This window comes from Grampus griseus (genome assembly GCF_964374135.1).
Source record: "Grampus griseus genome assembly, chromosome: 8".
Taxonomy (NCBI): Eukaryota; Metazoa; Chordata; class Mammalia; order Artiodactyla; family Delphinidae; genus Grampus; species Grampus griseus.
In genome coordinates, this window is record NC_139002.1 from 54,969,233 (window position 1) to 54,993,707 (window position 24,475).

Below are 24,475 nucleotides of genomic sequence, written 5' to 3' on the forward strand. Positions count from 1 at the left end.
AGACGACCTCCCTGCTCTTGATGTGCTGGGGGCCCTGCACTACCAGTGGTTTTGTGATTTGTGCCAGAACTCTGCAGGCACCAGGCCGCAGGGGGATGCCAGACATGCAGGAAGGAAGGGGGACCCAGCGTCAAGAGCGAGTGTGAGAGGATGTCAGCATCAGGCAGAGAGGAAACCGAGGGCTGAGAAGAGAAAAGGGAGGCGAAGGGACGCCAGAGCTATGCTGCTGCTAAGGGTACCCAGCATCTTTGGGGCCCAAAGAGCCTTGGGAGCCACGCACGACCTGCAGCTGGTGGTCAGGACACACCAGGGATGCTGTTCCAGGGCCTAAGGAGGTCAGGGGGCAGGGAGTGGCTTCTAGTCCCAGCTCCCCCAGATGCTGTGACTGGGAGTGAACCACACTCCATCTCTGAGCTTCAGTCCCCCATCTGCAAATTCAGAAAATAGTACCACCTGTCTCTCCTGATCTACAAGGTTAATCAGAGGATCTGACTGAGTCATGGACGTAGAAACCCTTAGTAGGGCCTGATGGAAGGAGCAGGCCTTGATGCCTCCAAGAGACTCCGTGGAGGCAGAGAACTTGGGAGAGAAGGGTTCGAGTCCCAGCCCTGCCCCGATACACTGGGCAGGTCTCACACCTCTTTTTCTAGGGCTCAGTTTCCTCCTTTAAGAAACTGAGATGCCTGAAGTCCACACAACTCAGAAAACAAAAATCAAAGCACTCCACAAACCACTCCACAAAAACGCACACTCCAAAACAATAAAGAAAAAAGAGCCCTTTCCCCAAGCCTCAGTGCCTCAGGGGCTGAGGACACAGCCCAGCCCCAAGGGCTGCTGAGGCCTCTCCCGCCATCCTCTGGCCCCGGGCTGGGGTCTTTTACCTTCGCAGAAGCCGCTGACTGGCGGAGAGTGCCCGATGAATAACCACAGAGAAACTACAACAGGAACCACAGTGCACGGCGAGATGGGGTGGGGGGCAAGGAGAACGTGGCGGGTCAGAAAACAGGGAGCAAAATCCACCAGGGAGAGAGGACAACCCTCAGGGCAGTGGTCTGGGCTTCTGGGAGGCTGGGGGCAACACAGGCAGCAGGACAGGCACTGAGGGGGCAGCGGCTCTGCCCCCCCCCCCCGAGCCCCTCCATGCACTCTCCAGGAAGCCATGGGACAGGAGGAAAATATGAGATAAAAAGGCATAAAATCCTGCAAGAAACAAGTCCACCCATTGAGAAGGTGGTGGAGTTGGGATTTGAATCTGGCTTGAGCCCACTACAGAGGCCAGGCTAACACGCTAGGGCCAAAGGAAATGTCGAGGGTGGGAAATGTCGAGGGTGGGAAATTCTCCCCCGCCCCCCGCAGTTTGGGGTCCAGGGCTGGTGCAAATATGCCATTTGGGCCCATTTCTCTGAACACCCACACCTGTCTGTGTCCTCGAGGCTGGACGTCCCCTCTTTGCCCGTGCTCCCTGTTAGCTGCTGGAGGTCAGGGTGGGGGAGGGGCCCCCCATGGAAAACCGAGTCCTGCCCCCCCCATGGAAAACCGAGTCCTGACCAAGCTCTGCTCCGCAGCACCCCACGTGATCCTTCTCTGGGCCTTGCACCCCACCCACTCTACCTCATTAGTACAAGAGGACCCGATAGGAGGACCTTGGAGGCCCTCCAGCCCCTCCCGGAACCATAGCAAAGCACCACCCCTGCTCTATGGCCAGAGGAGCTCAGCTGAAGCCACTAGACAAGGGGGCATCTAGATACCGGCCTGGCTTCTGGGGGCCCTTCCTGCCCAATGAAAACCACACCCCGACATTACCATGGCGACGTCAGCCTGGAAGATCTGCTTGATGAACTTGTTCCTGGAGGAGTGGACCAGCTGGATGATGTCTCCATGCAGGGTGTCCCGGTTCTTCTCCAGGAAGCCTGGGCGGCGGCAAAGAGCGGTCACACCTCGCCAGCTCCGGCAGCATCTCCCTGACAAGACTCACCCCTTCCCCGAAGCCACAACGCCTGGTCCAGGAAGACCCTCAAAAGCCACCTAGTTCAACCACATCCACGTTACAGCCGGGGACTCTGGGGCCTGTAGAGGACAGTAGCTTGCCCACGGTCCCAGAGAGAGCGAGGGGCAGAGCCAGCACTGGAACTCGTCTCCCCACCCTCACAGCTCACCTCTTCCCGGCCTGGCCAAAGCGGAGGGCAGGAAGTCTCAGGCCCCGGGAGGGAGCGGGGCAACTTGCCAGCTCAACCACCGCAACCCCTGAAATGCCAGCTTCAGTCTTTTGGACGAAGGGGAGATAGTCTGGGACCTGGGACCCTCTACCGGAGTGCTCGCACCTGGACAAACGTCTCCTCCAGCAACAAAATACAAAGAAACTTAGGGACTAAAAATAACCACACGCATGTGCGGTACCAGCAATTGTGAACAATAAGATACAAAAAGGCCACAAACCGACTGCCATTCCTGAGCTGCTGGGAGCAAAAGCAGGGAACTGCCCGTGACCCCAGCACACAGCACCACCAAGAGAGTGAGCTGACCACGTAAGCCGCCCCACCCCCCAGCCCGGCCCACCAATCCGCCACCGCCCTCACCTCATTTAAGGAACCAGCCCGCCCCCGCTCAGGGAGTGAGCAAAGGCACCTGTTTCTTGTTCTCACTCCCTCGTGCTAAAGCAGCACGAGCCCCTGTAAAGCTTGCCTGAATTTCTCGTCTGGCTTCTTACCAATTTCTATTGATTAAAAAGTCCAAGGACCCAAGTTCAGTGACAAAGGTGTCAAAAGCCCTCGTTAAGTGTGTGCCCTGGGAGAGAACACAAGTTCATCTGGTACCAGCTAATAGTAAAGGAATGCATTTAAAATACCTTGTGTTTGGGTAGTGGCTTCACAGCTGGAATGCTCACAACTCCCCCTGTATATGCAGGACAGGTGGAGACTATCTTCCCCACTCTCACAAGGGAAGAAATTGATGTTCAGAGAAGCTAAGCAAATTGTCTAACTGCACACAGCAAGCCACGGGCAGAGTTAAGACCTGAGCACAGGAGCCCTGGCACCAGCCCAGGGAGGCTCCCCTGCACCAGAGACTCCAAAGCAGGCTACAATTACCAGGGCCTGAGGACTTAGGAACTGGTTAATGGGGGGCCTTGCTAGCGCGGGGATGAAGATGAGGAGCCCAAGGGCTGGGGATGCCCGAGGAGGAGGAACCCTGCAGAGAAGCAGCACCCTTTCCCCCAGGACTCAGGCTGCCCTGGCTGGCAGATGGCACAGAGACCCAGTGCAGAGCTGCCCACCTGGCATCTGGGGAGGGGTGAGCTGCAGGTGGCACTCAGTACTGGAAGGCGGGCTCTGAAGTTGGGATGGAATTGTAGGGTCCTAATTAAAGCTCTATGACAGACTCACTACGGGACCCTAGGGAGGTCCCCTTCTGGGCCTCAGCTTCCTTATCTGTTGAATGAACACGATGCACCCATAAGCTCTAGCTTCTTTTTGGATCACCTAGCACCACACATGTCATAAATAAAATTTACTGAATTGAAACAGTGCTCTGTACACAGAAAATGCTGACACAATTGTTTAAAGTAGCTCAAAACTGATTAGTGACCTTAGGCAAGTCATTTCCCTCTCGGGGCCTCAGTTTCCAAATCCATAAAAGTAGATGAGCCGTATGTTTCCTCCAGATCTAATAATATTCTATAATTTTATAACTGAGTAGAGTTTGCTCAATTTTCATTTTCGTCTCCTCAGCCACATCATGAAGCCTAGGACATAATAGATGCTCAGTGAACGTTGGTTGGACTGCACTGAAAAAAAAAAACCCTCTCTTACTCCAAACAACAGATCTATTTGTTTGTTCAACACTCCTTCAAACTTAACATTGCGTTTCTTCTTTCTAACAGGTGGGGCGGATCTCACACCCTAATGAGGGCTGAGCAGCCTTCTGATTGCATAATTGCCGCATGGCTTGCTCTCTGCCTCCTGGACCAACTCAACAAGGAAGTATGAAAGCAGTGGCTCTTTGCTTGTTCGTTTGAAATTTCACTGGCTTTGGCTGTGGCTGGGACACTTTGGGACTGAAGGCGGGAGGGCAGACACATCCCACAGCTGATGCCCATTCAGGGCCAGCCCTTTGCACCAGGGTGTGAGGACTGAGGTTGGCAAGGGCAGTCTGCCCGCTTTTGACAGACCCTGTAGGAATTCCAAGTGGGGAAAACTTGACCGTTTTCTGACCGTCTTCCTCACTTCTAGCTTTAAAATGAGCCCAATTGTATCTCCCAAGAGGAAAGAAGATACATCTCCTTCAAAGACCAAACTTGGTCTTGCTGCTCGAAGAGTTTTGGTGAGTAACGGGGCTAGTTCTAGGCCTGACTTTGCAGCCAATAGGCCATGTGATCTAAAAAAAACATTAACTGCCCCTTCTGAGACTCAGTTTCCCCATATGTGCAAAAGAACATTGAGCCCACCCGAAGAATTGAAAGCAGGGCCTCAAAAAGATAGGTAGGTATACACCCATGTTCATGGCAGCACTGTCACAACAGCCAAAAGGTGGAAACAACCCAAATGTCCACCGACAGATGAATGGATAAATAAAATGTGGTGTATACACACACACACACACACACATACACACACAATGGAATATTATTCAGTCATAAAAAGGAAGAAAATTCTGACACATGCTGCAACACGGATGAACCCTGAGGGCATTATGCTAAGTGAAATAAGCCAGACACAGAAGGTGAGATAGTGTATGTTTCCGCTTATATGATGTACTTAGAATAGTCAGATACATAGAGACAGAAAGTAGAATAGAGGTTATCAGGCACTAGCGGGTGGGGGGAGGATGGAGAGTCATTGTTTAGTGGGTACAGAGCTTCTATTTGGGGTGATGAAGAGGCTCTGGAGAGTGGTGGTGGTCGTACAATATTGTGAACATACTTAAGGCCACTGAACTGTAGACTTAAAAATTGTTAAAATGGTAAATTTCATATTACATATATTTTACCACAATTTTTTTTAAATCCCTAAAAAAGAAGCACTGAGCCCAGTGCTTCCTAACATCCCTTCCCTCTTTGTATTCCAGGGCCCTGGTCTCTGTCCTGGGCTGGACAAGGGGAAGGAAGGGAGGGGACACAAGCAAAGAGAGACAGCCAGCCCCGGAGGGCCCACCTGTACCTTGACTCTCATAGTAAACAACGCCTGCAAAGTGGTTGATACCAAACTGGGTCTCGTGGTTGTTCTTGGGGGGAATGTAGTTCGAGTTGAGCTTGTGCTGGGAGTTCAGTTTATGCAACATGGTGGTGTCTGTGCCCTGTGGGAACCAAGCGGCAGCTGTCAAGCCCACCCACTCCTCCCTGTCGTCCCACTCTCTACCAGGCCCTACTGCCTTTCCTGCCCCCTGTCTTTTCACCCCCTCTTCTGTTTTTCCCAACAGCTTCCCTCCCTTTATTTATTCCCCACACAGGAGCTCTCTGGGCCTCCATTTCCCCATCTGTTAAGCGGGTGAATTGGAATTACACAACCTTGAAAGTACGTTCCAGCTTAGAAAATCTATTTTCCATGATTAAAATCATGAGAGCAGCCCCTCCCCCACTCCAAGACATATTCTGTGTCTGGAGCACCTATTCTGCACCAGCTGCATGCTTAGATCTTCATAGTTTGGTCCAGGACCCACTGGACCGTAGGTAATTCCCAAATGTCAGATGAGCGCATTTGAACCGGCCCCAAAGCTGCTCTGAGAGGCGCATATCATTAGTCCCATTCCACAGATGAGGAAAGCGGAGGCTCAGAGTGTGGAGGGGACGTGTCTGCCCCGCTCCGCTGCAGGCCCACCTTGGGGAACTTGCTCTCCTCATCGATGAGGGAAATGATGTTCATGGGCTTGTTAGCGATCATGTCCAGGGCGTCCTGGTTGTCTGTGAACTCGATGTGCAGCCAGTCGATGCTCTCCAGGTCATACTCCTCCTGTTCCAGCTTGAACACGTGCCGCACGAAGAACTGCTGCAGGTGCTCATTGGCGAAGTTGATGCACAGCTGCTCGAAGCTGCAGGGAGGGGTGCAGGGCACAGGGGGCAGCGGGAGGCAGGGGGATGTTCAGGCCCTGCCTTGCCGCTCAGGGGCCGGCCCCAGCTTGGTGTGCAGTGTGCCCCTGGGACTTCCAATCTCTGAGGTGAACCAGCATTGCAAGTCCAACCCCCTCCATTACCGAAGAGGACATGGAAGCCCAGAGAGGGCACAGCACTTGCCCAAGGTCACTCAGTGAGTCGGAAGGAGAGTTAAGGCTGGAGCCCTCTTCCCTGCATGACCAGGCCCTGAGAGAGGGCTGGTGGATGGGCACCACACCCCTGGCAGAGCACCTGGGAGAGGAAGAGCCAAAGCGCTGGGGAGGGGCCTCAAAGAGAGATCCAAAGCGTCAGCAGACATGGGAAGCGGGCTCGCGAGATTGGGCAAGAAGGGCCTTGACAGTGACATCTCTGCGCCACCAACTCAGTGCTCTCCCGGGTGACAGACACTTCATGTGTTCAGTGTGAGTGTTTTGGTGGTGTGGAGGGCTTTGAGACATCTGAACATTACAGGAATTGAAGTGACTTGCCTGGGGTCACACAGCTAAAAAGTGGGGCAGGGCTGGCTGCCTCCAGCTCCAGTGTCCACCTGGGCCTGCTCCATTGATCTGCCCCTCACACAGCCCCCAAGTGGGACACCAGCTATGGCCAACACCCCATCTCAAGCTTGGCTCAGGCCCGGCCTCACCTGCTTTGCGGCACCTTGGAACTTGGACACTGGACTGATGGGCAGCGGGGACTAGAGTGTCTGTGATGGTGTAAGAGCCTTCGCTCCACCACCCCAGCTGGCCTCAGCTGACCCAGGGACTGGAGGGGACAGGGAAGAAGGGGAAAGGGCCCCAGAGGGTGTCTGGAGTCAAATTTTCCAACAGCCTGGCAGAGTGTGCTTGGAGCCACTAAATGTAGTTTAAAGGGAGAGATTTGACACTGAAGTCCATGTTGCAGAAGAAAATTCCCACAGGACACAGCCCACGTGGTACCTGTTCACGGCAAAGTTCTCGAACCCAAAGATGTCCAGGAGGCCAATGGACCGTCGAGAGTTATTCACTTCCTGGGAGGGAGGTTTGTAAATTGCCGCGTTGATCTTGTCCACAATCCACACGAAGAGCCGCCCGTAGATCCCCTGCGGGCAGAGGCAGCCACGTAAGCCACGGGTGCAGCCACAGCCTCGCAGGAGGACCGGCCAGGCTCCTGGGCCTCGGCGGCCTCGCTCCAGCCCCTTCCTGCAGCACGAAACCCCCAAGCTTCACCCTCTCCTGCCAGAACAATTCCTGCCTGTCCTTCAAAGCTCTGTGGAGACGTCAGCTCCACCAAGAAACTTCTCCTGACCTCATGCAGTTTGGGCTCCCATCTCTCCCAACCATCTCTGTCTCCCCTTCAGGTCTGATTATCACGAGGGTCCCAGAGCCCAGCACAGGGCCTGGCACAGCGGAGGGGCTCGACGGATGACAAAACGGCAGGACTGGGGGGCTTCTCCACCCGACCCAGCCCCTCTTCGGCGGTCTTCGTTGGAGAGATCAGAGAGGGTATGCCCTGGGCTGGGAATAGCACAGCAGACCGAGTGACCAAAGGTTATGATTCAACACGAAGCAGGCCAGGTGTGGAGGGCCTCAGGGCACCAGAGCTGTTGGGGCCGCTGAAGAGCACAGCTCCCACCCCTTGTGGGACAGACGAATGAGGCTCCGGGGAAGGCAGACTCTTGCCCAAGCCCCAGAGAGCGCCAGTGGCTGGAGCCGGACCCAAGGGCAGACCGGGGTCAGGGCCCAGACGTCCTTCCAGCTCTGTGGACTCCTCGGCTCCTGTCCGTGAACAACCCCACCTCCCGTGGGCCGGGGAGAGCCGGCAGCCACTCCACCTTGACGAAGGCGTCTCTCACGTCCAGCGCTTGCTCCCTGCTGAGCGGGGTGGACACCGTCTCCCCACGGGTGATGAGGGTGCGGCTGGTCAGGCAGCTCATCAGGTTTGGGGGGTTCACCTAGTGGGGCAACATCCAGGCACCCACTCAGCCGCCCGCCAGCCTACCCCTCCCTCCATCACACCTAGAACCCCTCCCGCCTTCCACCAGGCCTGACTCAGACTCTGCCCTCCACGGCCATATCCTCCCTAGTCATCAAACCCACCCAAGGGCGGCTGAGAAGGAACTGCTCTCTCCTCGACAGCCCCCTCCCATCCCCCCAGCATGTCCCCTGTCCCTCCGGCACCGGCTTTGACTCTGGCTTTATTTATACCAGTTTTCCAACTCGAGGCAGAGTCTAGTAAATCTTTACTACAAGACTGACTGACCTTCTCAGGGCCCCTCATGCTCCACACCCTCCCCAGGGGCAGCCGTGCTAGGTCCCCACTCCTCCTCTGGGACCCGTGCCCAACACAGATCCTGCACACAACCGGTTCTCGACGTCGAACTTCCAGAACTCTCCAAGCAGAGGGCCCCAGCTCCCTGATGAAGTCAAAACTGCTCCTCTGGGAGAGGGAGAAGCAGGCGAGGGGACAGAAAGCTCTCACTGACCTCGAGCAGAGACGCGGCTGTGGCCAGGGATGGGGAGAAGAGGACCTCGCAGGCATCCAGGTTTTCAAACGTACGGTCTGTCAGCAGCATCAGGGCGCAGCGTCAGGCAAGGGGCGGGGCGTGGGGGGAAAGGGACAGTCTAGCAGGACAAGGCAGCTCTTGTCTCGAGTCTCAGGGGGACTGCCCTGCCCACAGAGGGCATCAGCACCATGACCAAATGCTTTTCTGGGTTAATATCAGTTTGACGAATGTTGTCACCGTGAGCCACGGGCACCAGGAGGGTAGGGAGCACGTATGCCCAGCATCTGGCCCCATGCCTGATATCCACGTAGCGGACACTGGCAGTCACGGCCCTCTCTCCCATGACCCTCACTCCAGACCCCCAGAGCAATCAGGGGCTCCTGAGACAGGCTTGGAGAACTTGTCTAGCTCTGTGCCTGATACCATCTGCCCTTCGCCAAATGTGCCCTGCTCTCTCAGGCCTCAGGACCTTTGCACAGGCTCTTCCTTCTGCCTGGTGCGTGCTTTCTCCACGTCTCTTAGTCTTTCAAGACTCACTAGACTGTGAGCTCCTTAGAGCTGGGATCATTCATTCATACTGAGCAAACATTCCCAGAGCTCTTACTCTGTCCTGGGGCCATGCTGGACACCAGGGCAAGAGCAGAGTGGACTTGGTGCCTGTCTCAGAGGACCTCCTCCCAGCCTGGCACATCGCTGGAGTGTCAGATGAGTGAACGTGTTCCCTTTTCTAGCCTGCCTTCCTTTCTGAAGATGGCTGTTCAGTCACTCACCCTCATACTTCAGGTTGCCCAGGTGCAGGATGGCGGCCAGGAGCTTTGAGATCTCCCAGTTCTCCGTGTCTGTGAACATAAGCACCTTCATGGCCGAGCGGATGTTGGCATACTCCTGGCTGTCCTCGCGGCCCTCACAGGTTATGCAGTTACCCTGGTGGGAGTGGGTGGGAGAGTGGGGAGTAGAAGGGTGTCGGGGAGGCCACAGGTACCCACAGTGCCTGGGCTGAAGGGCCCTCTGCCTGGCCAGGCCAGCCTGGGTTTCTGAGCACTGACTTCACCTATGACTCCTCCAGGAAGTCTAGAAAGCTCCTGGCTGGCCTTCTCAGGAATACATTGCCCACATCTGGGGAGCATGGATGCCCCTTCTTCCCATGAGTGAGAGGAGCCGGGTCACTGATGCCAGGCCTGCCCCCGTCACCCCGCCTGGCAAGTCACAGCACCAAGGCCTTACCTTACCCCTCTCCCCCCATGGACATCCACCCTCAGGAACCTGAGCCCCTCACAAGGTGCAGCCTGGGGTAGAAGGCGGGAGGTGGTAACTACAGACAGGCAGGGCATCGCCTGGGGTCTGCCCCATTGTGTGTGCCTATGAGACCCGTGTGTGCACGTGTGTGTGTGTATCCAAGTGTGCCAACCAGCTAACGGAAGTGTCCAGAAAGGCCTGCCACACCTACAATACACAGACATACACACACACCCCCCTTGGTTGTCCCACATCCCTCAGCTGCCATGGCCCACACTTGTGTCCACGTGGCTGGCACACCTCAGGTCCAGACAACCCGGCGTGGGCTCCCCCCAGTCCAGCCTGCTGTGTGCATGGCCCACCACTGGCGCTGAGTGGCAGCAATGGCCTCAGGCCCACTTTTCCTTTATGTCCAGACAGCAAGAGGCTGGCAACAGGGCCCTGCAACCAGTAAGCCCCCGGGGCTGAAGCCACAGCAGGCTGTACCCTACAATCCTGGGGGCCCTGGCAGAGGTCCCAGTCTCCACGTCCTCAAAGAATAACGTGTCACCTCCCACGTGTGCAGACAGGGCCGGGTGCGCGTACTCGTGGGCGTGTGTGTGTCTTTGCGTCCCTGGGGCTGGGACGTGTACACATTTAGGCATGTGTGTGTCTGTGGTGATAATTCGTCTAGATGTGTGTACAAGCAGGCGTGTGCCCACGTGGGGAACAGGCCTTATGGTGGGCTGGGGCCAGTCAGAGGATGGAAGGAAGCCCACAGAGAAGTTCCTACCCACCAGGCCTGGAGCTGCGGAGGGGCTGGGACGGTGTCCCCCTCCCCGGGTGCCCCACCTGGGCCTCACCATGGCCAAGTAGTTATAGTCTGTGGCCTGGCCCAGGCCCAGCTTCCTCTTCTGTTCCTCACTCATGCCCTCCAGCATGCAGTAGAACACGTGGTAATTCCTTTCATCAGGGGCCTGAAAATGGGAGCACAAGGTGTTGGGGGATGGGAGGGTGGGAGGAGGCCATCGGGAGCCAGACAGACAAGCAGACTGTAACCAGTTTACTATGTTAACAAGTGCCTTTCATGAAAAAGTCCCCGTGGGTGGGTTTCCTGCTGGGATTTCAGGCACTGAGGCAAGCGAACTGCAACACAGGGACAACCAAGGCCATGCAGACGGTGTGCACCCCACACCCCCCTGAGGCTGGGGGTCCCGCGCAGCTGCAGCTCTGCCCAGGGGCTCGGGCCCACCTGGCGACAGACACGTGACTTCTCCAGCAGGTACTGCTCGATCCTGGCGCCCTCGATGGCGCCCCGCTTGTTGAAGTGGATGTCGATGTACTTCCCGAAGCGGCTTGAGTTGTCGTTGCGAATGGTCTTGGCATTCCCAAATGCTGCAGGGTGGGCAGACGTTCATGGGTCACGGTCAATGTCAGTCGCCCCCCAGCCCCCCAGCCCCGCCCTGAGAGCCCGGCCCTACCTTCCAGGATGGGGGTGGCTTCCAGCACCTGCTGCTCGATCCATGAGTGCTGCCCACTGATGGCCGCCAGGAACTGCAGGATCAGCTTTGTGCTCTCCGTCTTCCCTGCCCCAGACTCCCCACTGCAGAGGAGCCCCAGGCAGAGGCAAGACCCGTTACTGCCCTAAACTGTGGCCCCCCCTCCAACCAGCTCCCTATCTGTAAAATGGGCTGACACTACGGACCTTCCAGGTCTGGGGAAGGCGAAAGGAGCTCAGCGCCCTGCCACAGCTAAAGGTTACCTTCTTTCCCCTTATTCAGACACACACACTCCTCCACCCATACTGCCACACAGCATGGCACGAACTAGATGCTCGATCAATGCTTTGTTGTTTTACCCTCTGCCCAAGAGAGAACAGGAGCCTAAGGTTGCAACTGACCATAATTTAACAGGAGCCAGCAGTAAACAAGTTTGGTCTCAACAGTTAACATGTGCTTTGGTAGCATTAATAGAGGTATAAGGCCTGGGAAAGGGGAGGTGATTCTCTATATTAGGAGGCATTAGCGGGAGCACAGAGCAGGAGTTCTAGGGGCCAAGCCTGGAGCTCCATGCTGGTCCTGGGCCGCCCACCTGATGATACAGCACTGGTCACGGCTGTTGCGCTTCATGTTGAAGTAGCAATTGTCAGCAATGGCGAAGATATGTGGGGGCATCTCCCCAATCTTCTTGTTGGTGTACTGGCGGATGTGTTCTGGCGAGTAGATAGAGAGCAGCTGGTAGGGGTTCACAGCCACCAGGATGGAGCCCGTGTAGGTCTGTGGGCAACAAGGAACAGGGAGCTCACTCCTTCCCATGTGGGAGGCTCTGACTCTAGAAAGCTCTCAGGCTCTGCCCTGCTCCGTCCCTCTGGAAGGGACAGCACTGGCTTTGGAGTCCCATGGATCTGGGGTCAGAATCCTACCTCCCTATGAGCTGGGGGTGGGGCCTTCAGATTAGCATTGGGTCGGGCTCACAGTAGGTGCTCAGAGACATTTGATGAAAGGAGGGAGGAAGTGGGGAGGGAGGGAAGGTGGGTCTCAAAGCCTCAATTTCCTTATCTTTATCCGTAAAATGGGCATAATATAACTTTATGAAAGAAGATGGTGGACTTTAAAATTTATAGCACACTGCAGGTAATTCTCAAATGCTGGCCCCCACCTTTGCCTCCAAACCCTGCATCCCAAACCTTCAGAGTAAAATTCACAAACTGGACCTTCCCAGAGTGGAGGAGTTGGCTTGGTGAGGGGGGAGTGGAATGAAGCCATAAAGAGCTAAAGGGGCTGGGTGGGCCCCAGTCTCTGCAGCACTGCCCCTGTGCTGTGGGGGACAGAGTGCCTCCAGCCATCCCAGGCAGTGGGGACACACAGGCCAGACACACCTCAGAGAGCCTTCTGGGGGCTTTCTCTCCTCGGGCTCCTCTGTTAGGGCACCTACGTGCAAAATTTCCTGCTGTGGGCCCTGCTACACAGGGGACACAAGGCCTGGCCCTCCTGCCACCAGGACACAGGGAGGCCCTCAGGGGTTACTTCTCCTTCCCTCCCCACCTCTCCCCACTCCAACTCAAAAAGGTCAGGCCCAGCTTATAAATGGTGACGGATCTATTGACATCTGGGCCCAGAGGGGTTGAAGAAAGACGTGACTGTGCAGGGGAGGCGACAGCCCTGCCCATCCCCTCCCACCCAGGGCCCAGTGCATCATACCAGAGCCCCAGTCACGCCCTAGCAGCCTCAGCCCAAGGTGGCCATGCAGGGAAGGGGCTGCTGCCAGCACCGCATGCCAGGGCAAGTGCCCACCCCGGGGGCAGGTGTGGCCATGCAAAGCTGCCCTGGGTTGAGCACCCCAGACCCAGGCTTCTCTCCTGCCAGACATTGTCCTTTTGGGCCCCAGTGGACTCTCCTCTCCCCCTGGCTCTTCCTACCAGCTAGACTCTGGTAACCAGGTAGGAGAGACAGCCACAAGGAACATCCCTTTGGCAGATCACTTTGCTTCTCTAAGCTTCAGTTTGCTCATCTGTAAAAGGGAGATGGTTAACACCCACCTCCCAGGGCTGTCATAGAGACCAAAGGGCACAACCTTTGACAGGTGTCTGGTATAGAGTCAGCTGTCCACAAATGCTCCCTTCCTTTCTTCTGAATACTTCCCTAACAAAGTGATGCTCAACGACCTGGCCCGTGATCCTCACGTGGCCTCAGGTCAGCTAGGCTCCGTGCTGTCATTCAAGAACCCTTCCCTGAGGCACGTGGGGAGGCTGACAGCCACACGCTGGGTGGCAGGGAGGGAGAGCCTGGGGCCCTGGCAGCTTGCACCAAGCACACGGATTCCTTGAGATTGGGGCGGCGGGGGGGGGACGGGGGAGTGGAGGGCTCGTCAGTGGGGATAAACACAGAGGCATAAAAGGACAGGACACTTGGGAGGATTGCTGGGAAAAGGTCACCCTGGCAGCTGGGGAGAATGAAGAGCAGCTACAGACGCAGGAGGCAGAGACACCATTTCAGACCCAATGAACCGATCGACGGGGGGAGTCAGAGCCAGACCGAGGTGGCCCTGAGGACAGACCAAGCACAGGGCAAAGGGAACGCTGAGATGCCACAAGCAGCCTTCCAGGGGCTGGGCCTGGACCCTCTTCTCCCCCTCACAGCTCCCATGGCCCTGTCTACTCTGCCCACAGCCCAGAGGGCCCTCCTGAGCACTAGACCCCTCAGCCTCCTCCCCCACTTGACGTCCACCAGCCTGTCCAGATGGGAGCTCACTCTCCCCTCAACCCTGCTCCTCCTCTGCCTCCCAGCTCGGCCAACAGCACCACCACCATCCTTCACGGCTGACCTTCACCACCGACCTTCACCGCCGACCTTCACCAGGCGGACCTTCACCAGGGCGGGACCCGGGAGGCCTCCCTCTCCTTCATAACAATGCACTTCACTCCGTGGGCACGGCCACCTCCCCGGCCAGGCGCCTCCCCTCTGGGCTCCCAGCTTCCACACTGGCCCCTACAATCTGTCCTCCACTGGGAACCAGAGTCAGCTCTGAAAATCTGACTGTGTCATCCTCCTCCTGAAAACCCTCAGGAGATTCCCCATGGCCTCAGGACAAAGTCAGTATCCTTCTCCTGCCCACAGACCTCCGAGCCCTGGCCCTCGTTATCTGCATCCCACAGCCAGAGGCTCCCTCCATGTTAAACCTTCTGTTAAAAGCACCAAACTCCATCCCCTGCCCCCTCACCCAGCCAATGCCTGCTCATCCTTCAGGTCCAAACGGAGATGAGCGCTCCCCCCGCAGGAAGCCAGGCGCCCTCCTGTGTGACCCATCACAGCCTCCATGGTCCCCTTCACTTGGCCCCCAACTCCTCCATAATTCTGGTTCAAGGCCTCTGCCCCCCAGCCTCACTCCTCTCTCTACCTGGGGCCCAATACTGTGCATGGTGCGTAAGACACGCTCAGCAAATGTTTGGCAAGTGAACGAATGAGTCACTAAATTAATGGATGGAGAAGAAATTCACTGCTGTCCACAGGAAACAGCAAGAAAAGGAGCTGAGGGGACAGGCCTGTCAGCAACACTGCGGCGGGCCTGCCTACGCTGACAGGAAGGATGGCCCGGGCTGGGGCTAGTGGAAAAAGCACACAGGTGTGAGGAGAAATGCTATCATTTGTGTAGAAAAAATTTTTAATTATATATATATATATAATTTAATATCATATATATCATATAGATATAGTCTTTCTCTTAGAGGATAGATAAGAAGTGAGTAGCAGCGGTCATCTCTGTGGCAGAAGGAATATTTTCCAATCTGTAGCACATGTACCCATTTCAAACTAAATAATAAAAACGAAGCCTTTTCCTTCAGCGAGAGGACCCGGCCCAGCAGAACAAGGACACACCACCTGCCAGGAAGATCCCTGTCGGGCGCAGGACTTGCAGCTTCCACGCCATCTCTCTCTGTATTGTCAGAAGGCCCCTGTGAGATGTAGTCATGACGCCCCTTCTTAGATGGGAGAACTGAGCCTCTGAGAAGGGGCGGGGCTTGCCAAGGTTGCACAGCAGATAAGCAGGGAGTGGGATGAAGGAGGGACCCTGGCACCAGAACCCCAGCTCTCGCCTCCCCACCTGGGCTCCCCCAGATCCCAGGAATTCACCTGTGAGACTGTGGAGCTGGCAGTGGGGGAGGTAAGAGAAGTGAGGGGCTTGGCCACTGCTGACAATGAGACCTAGGCCCATCCTGCCTTTCTCTGGGCCTTAGCACCCATCCGTCCCCTGAGGCTCTAGGCACTGCTCCCTGAGGCCCTCTGGCTCTGTCTCTCCAAGGGTTCATGGTCAGCAGAGAGTTAATGTCCAACTACCCAGCACAGGCCTCTTTTCCAGTAATAAAGCCTGCCCTGTGGGCCCATGGGCTGGAGTAGGGAAGAGATAAGGATTATTCCCAAGACAAGGACATAGCACACAGGTCCCTAGGGGCCCCCAAGTCCCCAGGTGGAGATCAAGGAGCCTCTCTTGGGCCAGAGACACACCCCAGGAGATATGGTAGGAATCCACCTCCTCCAGGAAGCCTCCGGGCCTGCTAGCCCTGGGGCCTCTCCCTTAGCAGACCATGGAGACCAAGACATACATCTTAGACACATACACCTTCCCAGTGTCACAGAGGCACCCACCCCATTGTGCCAAAGGGACGGCTGAGAGCAGAAATGGGTAGGGACTCCCTAAAGGCGACCTGTCAAGACCTGGATCCAGGCCCCCCAGCCCCCAGACCAGGGCTCCAGCCCATGTTTAGCATCAGCCCTGCCACCTGCTGCCCGCAAGACCCAGGGATGATCCCTGGCCTCTGGGACCACCCAGCGAGAGGTTGCTAGGTGTCCTCTGAAGGCTCTGCTCCATGTAGGGTGCCTCGGGCTGACTTACGGCCCTGGGGTGCTGTCCCTCACACACCTGGGGCCAGGCCAGCTGGAGCAGGCAAGCCCTGGGCAGACAGTCAGGGACAGAGCGTCCTCCGGGCCAAAGGCTGTGAGTGGCCGTGGTAATCTGAGGAAATCCTGGGTGCGTGGGGGTGTGCCCAGGGTAACCCAAGCCATGAAGTGACCAGGGGTTGCCATGGTTAGGGACAGGTATGGTTTCTGGGTGGGACAATGGCCTGGCTGCTTCTTCAAAGCCCTGCTCTAATCCTACTTCACGCACCCAGTCACAGAATCATAGAGTCAGAGAGTCATTTGAGCTGACTCTTGAGCCCTACAATTGTGGAGCACGGCTCCCCAGACCAACAGACACCCAGCATCTCAGGCCCACAGACTATCCAAGCTGGGCACCTTCCAGGCGCCACGACTTGACTTCCAGCCATGAGTCTCTGAAGGAGAAAGACAGCTCAGACACCTCGTGTGGGCTCCACCCCCATGCCCTCCCACCCTCACCCAAAAATCAGTCAGAAAGGCTACTAGTGAAACTTCTAATGAGGCAAACGGTGCAGATCCCAGCGTTCTCTGGAGAATCCACAAAACTCTAGAATTCTTTTCTTTGATCCCACAGTCAACCTAGGTAAGGCCTAATGTTCAGGCTGATTTCTCTGCCGGCTGCCAGTCTACCCTCAAAACTTCACAAACAAGATTCACTGATCTCGGACTGTCTGAAGTTTTTTCCTCCTCTCTCCCTTTTGAATCCTGCGTTTGCCTTTGTTCTTTGATTCAGTCTACCAACCGACCCCCTCACTTACAAAGAACCATTTTGTCGGCAAAATCACTAAACAACGTGCAAAATAACCAACTACATGCCTCTGAATTATTCTTAGACATTGTCCGCGGGGTCCCTGTTGGAAACAACTCCCACCTCACTCAGCTCCCCCCTGTGAAGCTCACCCCCAAAAGGAGATTGTGTCAGGACGTCAGCTCTGCAGTGGCCTCCCTGGGCAGGCAAGTAGGTAGGCTCCCACTCACCTCCAGACCCAAGTGTCAGACTCCACCCAGACCTGGGTGGATGGCCATGGAGAGCCCCTGGACCATCCTGTGTCCACCTGCTGTCCAGAGAGAGGAGGGAGGAGGGAACCGCCAAGAACTGGGGTGCAGACACCAGTGGGTCCCATGGGATATCTCTGGCCTGGGCTCAAGTCCTAGCTCCCCCACGCCATTGTCTAGGTGACACTGCTCACATCTGGAGGTGCCATTGTGCCCTGCCCCCTGGGTGAGGAAAGGAGTGAGAGGGGCTTTGTCGGTACTAAGGGTCTCCCTGAGAAAGCTGCTTGCTGTGCCAATGCAATCAACGTACGTCAGGGGCCCAAGCACAGCCTCTTCTTGGGAGCTGAAAGCTACAGAAGGACCCAGAGTGGGGAGGCTGGCAGGGGGCCTCCCGAGCAGCTGAGGCACCACAATTCCAGGACTTCTGAGGGCCCGAGAGTTCCTTGCTGTGCTTCCTCAGGTTCCCTCAGACTCTCCCAGCTCTGTCTCCCTGGCTCCCCTTCACAGTCTGACAAATCACTCACTCGGCACGGTCCTGCCTCAGGCCTTCTGTTCATGAAGTGTCCCTTCCTGAACGCCATCTCCGCCAGCGGCCAGGAGGTGACCTGGGAGAGAGACCTCACTCCTACAGACTCTGCGGAACCAGCTCCGCACCCCTCTCAGGCACTTATCACCCCACACCTCCCCTGAGCATGCCCAGCCTGGGGACCTGGCTCAGGGGGCTCCCTCCTGCTCTCTCCTTGTTGTACACCCACAGCTTCCTTCACCCCTGAGCTGCTTGGGCACACAGCTCCGGGCCTGGCTAAGCCTTATAGAGCCTAAGTTTCCCTGTCTGTAAAATGGGACTAGGTCAGCAGTTCTCAGAGTGTGGTCCAAAGACCCCTGAGGGTCCCAGAGACCCTTTCAGGAAGTCCATAAGGTCTTGTCTTCTCCACCTCCATATCTGTGAGGCCAGAGTTTCTTCATACACTTCAGTCAACACAATGTCACATCAGTCTGGATGTGAAGCAGATACAGGAATCGGGTTGTCTTCTATTGAGTCAGATACTAAAAATATTTGAAAAAAATGTAAAACAATGCCCCTCTTCTTACTAATTGTTTTATGTTGGCAAATATAGTTATTTTTCATAAAAATACATTATCCTATAATGGATTTTTTGTGGTTACTTTTAAATGTCTCAGTTAAATTTCTAATATGTTAAATATCAATAGATACAACCCACATAAACAAAAGCTCTTTGAGGTTTTCAATAATTTTTAAGAACATAAAGCACTCCTGAGGCCAGAAAGTGAGAATCTCTAGACTAAATGATCCTGATGGGCCCTTCTTGTTCTCATGGTCTCTCAGCTCACCTCTTGGGATCAGCTCACTCCTGGCTGAGTGAGATGCTCTTTATTTGTCCTCTTGAGTTTCAAGGTGGGGAAGTGTGGGGGGGTGTGTATGACTGGTTCTAATTTCAAGGGTTTGGGGGATCAAGGAGCATGTCCAGCCTCCATCCCCTTCAAGAGGACACAGACTTCCAACCCATCCCCTCTTGACTTTGAGGACCCGTGGCAGGTCCTGACCCCACAGCAAACCCAGGGAGAGCAGCAGATCCCCCATCTCTGGGCAAAGCACTGAGCCTGTCACCGTCCCCTCCCTGGTCTGGCCTCCCGGCGGTTTCAGCCCTACGGAGGCACATGAACCTCTGGGAAAAACCTCCCCATTCTCCAATCACAGACCACACAAGCCACAGCCCAAAAGAGAGGATGAGCCACAGACCCGAGCGGCTGTGGGCATGGGCTGAGTCCCTGGTCCCCAGTGGCTAGCTGCAGAGGCTGGGCAGGGCTGGCTGCAAGTCAGAGGGACTGCAAGTGGGCGGGGCTGCTGGCAGGCGGGGCGGCACTCACGTAGATGAGATGGTCTCGGTATCTAATGAGCAGGTTGCGCAGGATGCCAGCTTCGTTGAGGTCCCCCAAGCGGATCATGTCCTCCACGCCGTGGACCGACGTGGGGTGCATGGGCTTGATGTGCCTGGCATTCTGCGGGGAGATCCAGTGTTCCTGCGGGGAGGCACAGTGGCTAACGTAAGCTAGTTGCGTCCTCCTGGCTGCACTTTGCTAGAGAAGAGTCCCGGGAGGGACGGGAACCCCGGGTACCTGCGACCCCATAAGGGCCTCTCCTGCAGCCAAACACTATCATTTCTAACATCTATGAGGACATTAGCGCCCACCCCTACCCTTCATGGACCACTCTTCCTCCTCTTAGGGGATTCTCTCTGCAGACCTAAGAGGTGGGCATGGCAGGGATTTGGGCCCTACCTCATGGTTGTCATAAAGGGGATTAGTCTCTCCAGTCACCTTACAGGATGGAGTGGAAAGTGTAATCACTGGAGTTAGACAGACTTGGCTTCAAATCCAAACTCCGATAAACAAAGGCACAAGAATTATTCAGACAGTGCAGTATTTCCTGCTGCCACGGGGGGCAGATGGTTGCACATCTGGGCCATAGCCTTTGTTCTTTCAACAAGTTTGTGAAGCCGTGGTTTCCTCTGACCTCCCCCAGGTGGTCTCCAGCACCCTCTACTCACAGCCCCAGCTTCTCAGAGAAGTGAGAATCTCTCCTGTGCTCTGCACTGTGGCTACAACCTGAGTCAAACCTCCAAAGCCCTCTGGGGCCCCCTCCTTGTTCCCAAATGCCGGAACCCTGGGAGCCTCAGGACCAGGCAGAAAGCTGACTGGTTCCCCAGGCTGCGGTCGGTGCCTCCTCTGGGCTCCCACATACCCTAGGTCTCCCATTGCAAGGCAATGGTCACTGCCACTGTCGGAGCGCAGTTCTGGCCCTGACCCCTCAATTTTCCCCAAGGCTGGTTCCATGTCTGCTATACGCCTGGTTCACAGTGCCTCATATAGGGGCCAGGCACAAATGACGTGGCAGGGGATCCCCGATGAGACAGATGGCCAGCTGGGGACTACTAGGAACCAGTCTGAATTAAAAGCAGAGTCCTAGTCATGGAGAGACCCCAGAAGTCCCCTATTCCAGCCCCCTCACATCACATGAGAAAATAGGATCAGAGGACCACGGCCCTCAGAGAGGTGAGGGGCAGGCCAGCGATTGCTCATGACTCCAGTTTCCCTGGCATTTCACGGCGTCTCCTGGGCCAGGGCATTACATTCCAGGTCAGGCCCTCAGACAGCCCTGACGTGAATGCGCCTGGTGGTGAGATCAAAGAACCTGCTGACTTTCCAATCCCGTGTGGAACATTCCTCTCTCCCACCCTATTTCTTGATAAAAGCTGATCCAATTGGAAAATTCCCTTTCCCTGACTCGGTCCTAAGCCCTGGAGTGGGCCAGAGGGGAGAGGACTTTGGGCAGGCTGTCTGCCTTCCCCGCTCGACCCCAGCCTCTGGTCCCATAATTCCTCCCCAAGACACTTCCGCACAGAGTTAAGAGGTGGCTCAGCCACTGCAAGACCTGTAGCCCTGTGCACATCACTTTGCTTTCCTGAACCTCTACAACCTCATCTGTGAAATGGGAATGAGATTAACAATCCCTTTTTCTTGGAGATGTTGGGAGGGTTAATTGATACAATAATGGCCAACCTCTGTTTCACTCCTGCCAGGTCTAAAAAGCACTGGTGCCTGATAATTGCTCAACCAGTGCTGGGTATTATCACTTTAATGTTTTCCAGTTTTTGTTGCAAAAGAGATGTATGTTCTCATTTGTTTCTCTTAACATCTCATCATGGAATTACCAGTCCCATCTTACAGTGAGGAGTCACATTGGAGAGGTAAAGTGGCGTGCTCAGTTAGATGGCAGAGCTGAGCCTTTCCCCGCCCCTTTCCTGCATGGAAGGTCGCCCGGCTGAGGTCAGCAGCGCTCAGGTCAACGTCCACAGACACCTACAGCACAGACCAAAGTGTAACCAGGGCAGAAACTGAGGCCTGGCCCTGAAGGCATACCAGCGAGAGACAGAGAGGGAACATGGCCAATTCTAGGGCCTGGGGGCACATTTGGGAAAGAGCTGGCCTGGCACTGAGCTCAGAGAGGCAAGGACCACGTGCTCTGTAGAGGAAGGGAAGGAGGGGTACATCTGCCAATGAGAACAGCTTGGACAAAAGCAGAGCCTTAGGACTCCAGTGAGGACGGAACCATGACCTTTCATTCATTCAGCAAGTCTTTACAGAGGACCTTCTCTGGGAGACCTTTTGTTGTGCTCTGGGGAACCAGATGTGATTCACCTGGTCCCTGCCCTCAAGCTGAGGGAGTCTGTGGGCAGACAGAGGGGTCAAAGATGATGGCCTGGAGGTGGGGTAGGGGGAGGGAGTGCGAGTAGGAAAGGCTGGTGAAAGGGGAGGCCAGAAGCTGCTAGGGGCCCAATGCCACTGAAGCAAACCCAGCCCCCTAACCTGCTCCCAGCCAGCCAGCCACATCCCTCCCCCCTCTGCAGCCCCCGTTCTCAGGGGGCAAGTGGGAGGGGACCTCTGGGATCCGGTGACACAGTTATGGGACACCATCTGACATGCAACATGACCCAGATGAAACTCAAGCCTGCAGACAGAGTCCCTGGGCCCCACCCGGGGGGTCCAGGCTAGCTTGTGGGCCTGTGTGTGCTGCCAGCCAAATCCGTGTCCCCCTTCTGAGGCTGCAACCTCACAGGGGCTTCCTAGAAGGCCCTGGAACTGGAGCCTCTGGAATGACGTTGCAGGCACTCCATTTCTAAAAGCTCAGGGGACAAAAGTGTGGTTAACAGAACCTGAGCTCTAAGCTGCCACTGAGATGCTGGGAGAGGAAACGCCCACACAAAACCCAGAGGTCCGAATCCTGACCCCAGCACCATCATTCACTAGCTGTGCGACTCGTCCTGAGGGTCCCTCTCTGGACTCCAGTTTCCCCTTGGGGTAACAGTTGCTGTCCTCCCTGCCTTTCACAGACACTGTGAGGACCTAAAGATAGAACTTCGGTCAAAGGGCTTTGCAAACCCCAAGGCGGGTATCCCTGGGGGCTGCAGGGATAGCAGTGATGTCCCTGCCTCCTCCACGTTCAGTACCAGGCCTCCAGGGTCCTGAGCCCTCCCCTGGCGCTCAACAGAGCCTTCTTCTCCAAGTCACTGCGCCCTCTTCCACCCCCATCAAACTAAGAGGCTAAGATGGGGACTGTCTCTGTGCCCCCAGCGCCGGCCACAGCATCAGACACAACCCAGATTACGGTGGAACCTAATCTCTCTGGTCCTCCATGTCCCCACTAGGCTGTACATGTGCCCCTGCCGCATACACACATGCCATGCACATGCACACATGTCCAGAGTTCCCAGGCTTCCCCTCTGGGCCCTCATCAGGGTCACCTTCTCTAAGGCAGGACCCTGACTTAAGACCTTTTCTTCCCTCCCCAAGGCCCCACTCTCACTGTCTATTAAACTTACACTTCCTGTGGCCCTTTTCTTCAGGGCCACAAGAGATAAAGCATTCAACTGTTAGACTAATTCCAGGGCAGCGTCGCGGTGGACAGTGAATTCGTGTGATGCCATAACCCCACAGAACGAGAGCGGGCGTTTTCAGACCCCCTCACCCTCTTCTGAGGCATTCACGTGTGATCTCACATATGAATCAATAACCCTGTGAGGGTTCAGGAGGGAAAGAGATTTGGCCAAGGTTGCATAGCTAGCAAGTGGGCAGGATGGGATTTGAATCCGGTCTGTCTGACCCGAAAGCACCCCTGTACCTGAGGAGCTCCCAGGCCGGTGCCACCTCCTGCCCCACTGTACACACCGGTATGCCCACACAGACACACATTTCTAATACCAGGCAGAACGGACTGAAGTGCTGGTGGAACTAGAACAGGCAGCCTGGGGCAGAAGGGGAGGCTCCCTCCCACGGGGGTGATGGGGAAAGCTCCATGGGGGAAGGGGGCTCTGAGAGGCAGAAGCGGGGCACAGGCACTGCCTCCATCCCCCTGAGGCAGGTCACCTGTCAGCCTGGGTCCCCCCCAAGGCCTGGGGGCGGGGTGGCCGCGGGCTACTCACATTGCCTTCATCGTCCACCACCTGGATCTGCCCAGAGTCACAGAGCTTCACCACTGCCCCGATGGGCACATCAAACTCCTGCCCGGATCTCAGGTCCATCCAGACATAGTCCCCCTGCGGGTGAGAGAGGCCCAGGCCAGGTGAGCAGGGAGGGGGATCGGGTACTCCTTCCAAGCAGTCCTGTGCCCACCCCTCCACCACCAGAGGCTCTTGTGCCAACCACAGAAGAGGGAAGAGAAGGGAACTGGCACTGTGGAAGCCATGGTGCCAGGGCCTGGGCTGGGCACGATGTAGTGTCATCAATCCCTCCTCTGGGGCAGCTGTTACTGTCCCCAATTTATAATGAGTAAGCAGAGGCTCAGAGAGGGGAAGAGCCAACACCACACAGCTGGGCAGCTTCAAGCCCAGGCCTGTCCAAAGCCCTGACCTCTCCCCAAGACGCTACAGCCCACACATGTACAGCAGACTCATTGCAGTTTAGGCAGAAACACTTCCCCTCTGTCCTAAAGGAGGCGTACCCCCAGGACATTCAAACAGCCTCTGTCACCTCCTTGGTCAACACCCACAGTTATGACTTCCCTGCAGTGATGCTGCTCTGTGCCAGGCCCCATGATATATGTGGGCAGCGCTCTCAGCCACACTGTCTCCTGGCTTGTGGGGACATCCCGATCTGGGGCCAGGGGACCATTATATTTGTGTCCCCTGCAGCGTTCAGCAAAGGGCCTGGCTCCCACTACACGCTCAGTAAGGGTTCACAGAAGCCAAATCTACAACCCAGAGTCAGAAAATGGACTTAGAACAACCACTTTCAGCACTGATGCATTCAACATGCATGTACTGAGCACATACTGGGTACAAGGCACTGATGGATCTAAATGCTGGGGATCGAGCAGTGAGCATGGAGTCCACATTCTAGCTGGGAGGAGACAGAAAACAAACAACTGAGCAAGTACACGGTCACTTGGGATGGCGGTAGTGCTGTGATGGAAGTGAGCACACCAACGCTGGAGAAAGACAGAGCCGGCCAACCGGAGACTCATTCGCCAGAGAAGCCACCCTATGAAGGAAACCTCTGAGCTGAGACCTGAAGGGCGAAAAGCAGTCAGGCTAGGAAAGAGCAAGGGTAGAAATCTGGGCAGCGGAAATGATAAGTGCAAAGGCCCTGAGGCAGGAAGGAACCGCAAAGAGGTGGTTGTTGCAGGACCTGATGAGAGAGAGAGATGGGCAAGATTCAGGACTCATAGACTCTCATTGGCCTGGA

General features: G+C 55.9%; 1 protein-coding gene across 4 annotated transcripts in view; it reads right to left on the bottom strand.

Annotated features, from left to right (window-relative positions):
* The window catches only part of MYO7A (myosin VIIA), a gene marked incomplete at its 5' end in the record, with an annotated part of 88,148 nt that extends 64,823 nt beyond the window's left edge, over positions 1-23,325 (bottom strand). For 3 of the 4 annotated variants that reach the window (XM_082659550.1, XM_082659549.1, XM_082659548.1), the window contains 13 exons: positions 1,804-1,910; positions 5,154-5,289; positions 5,811-6,021; positions 7,021-7,163; positions 7,896-8,015; positions 8,547-8,623; positions 9,338-9,491; positions 10,646-10,759; positions 11,035-11,177; positions 11,264-11,385; positions 11,874-12,058; positions 19,103-19,255; positions 23,215-23,325. In XM_082659550.1, coding sequence (XP_082515676.1) covers positions 1,804-1,910; positions 5,154-5,289; positions 5,811-6,021; positions 7,021-7,163; positions 7,896-8,015; positions 8,547-8,623; positions 9,338-9,491; positions 10,646-10,759; positions 11,035-11,177; positions 11,264-11,385; positions 11,874-12,058; positions 19,103-19,255; positions 23,215-23,313 — 1,764 coding nt within the window. Of the gene's footprint in view, positions 1-1,803; positions 1,911-5,153; positions 5,290-5,810; positions 6,022-7,020; positions 7,164-7,895; positions 8,016-8,546; positions 8,624-9,337; positions 9,492-10,645; positions 10,760-11,034; positions 11,178-11,263; positions 11,386-11,873; positions 12,077-19,102; positions 19,256-23,214 lie in introns of all 4 variants that reach the window. The other variant, XM_082659547.1, reaches the window with a different exon arrangement.
* Positions 23,326-24,475: the final 1,150 nt, after the last annotated feature.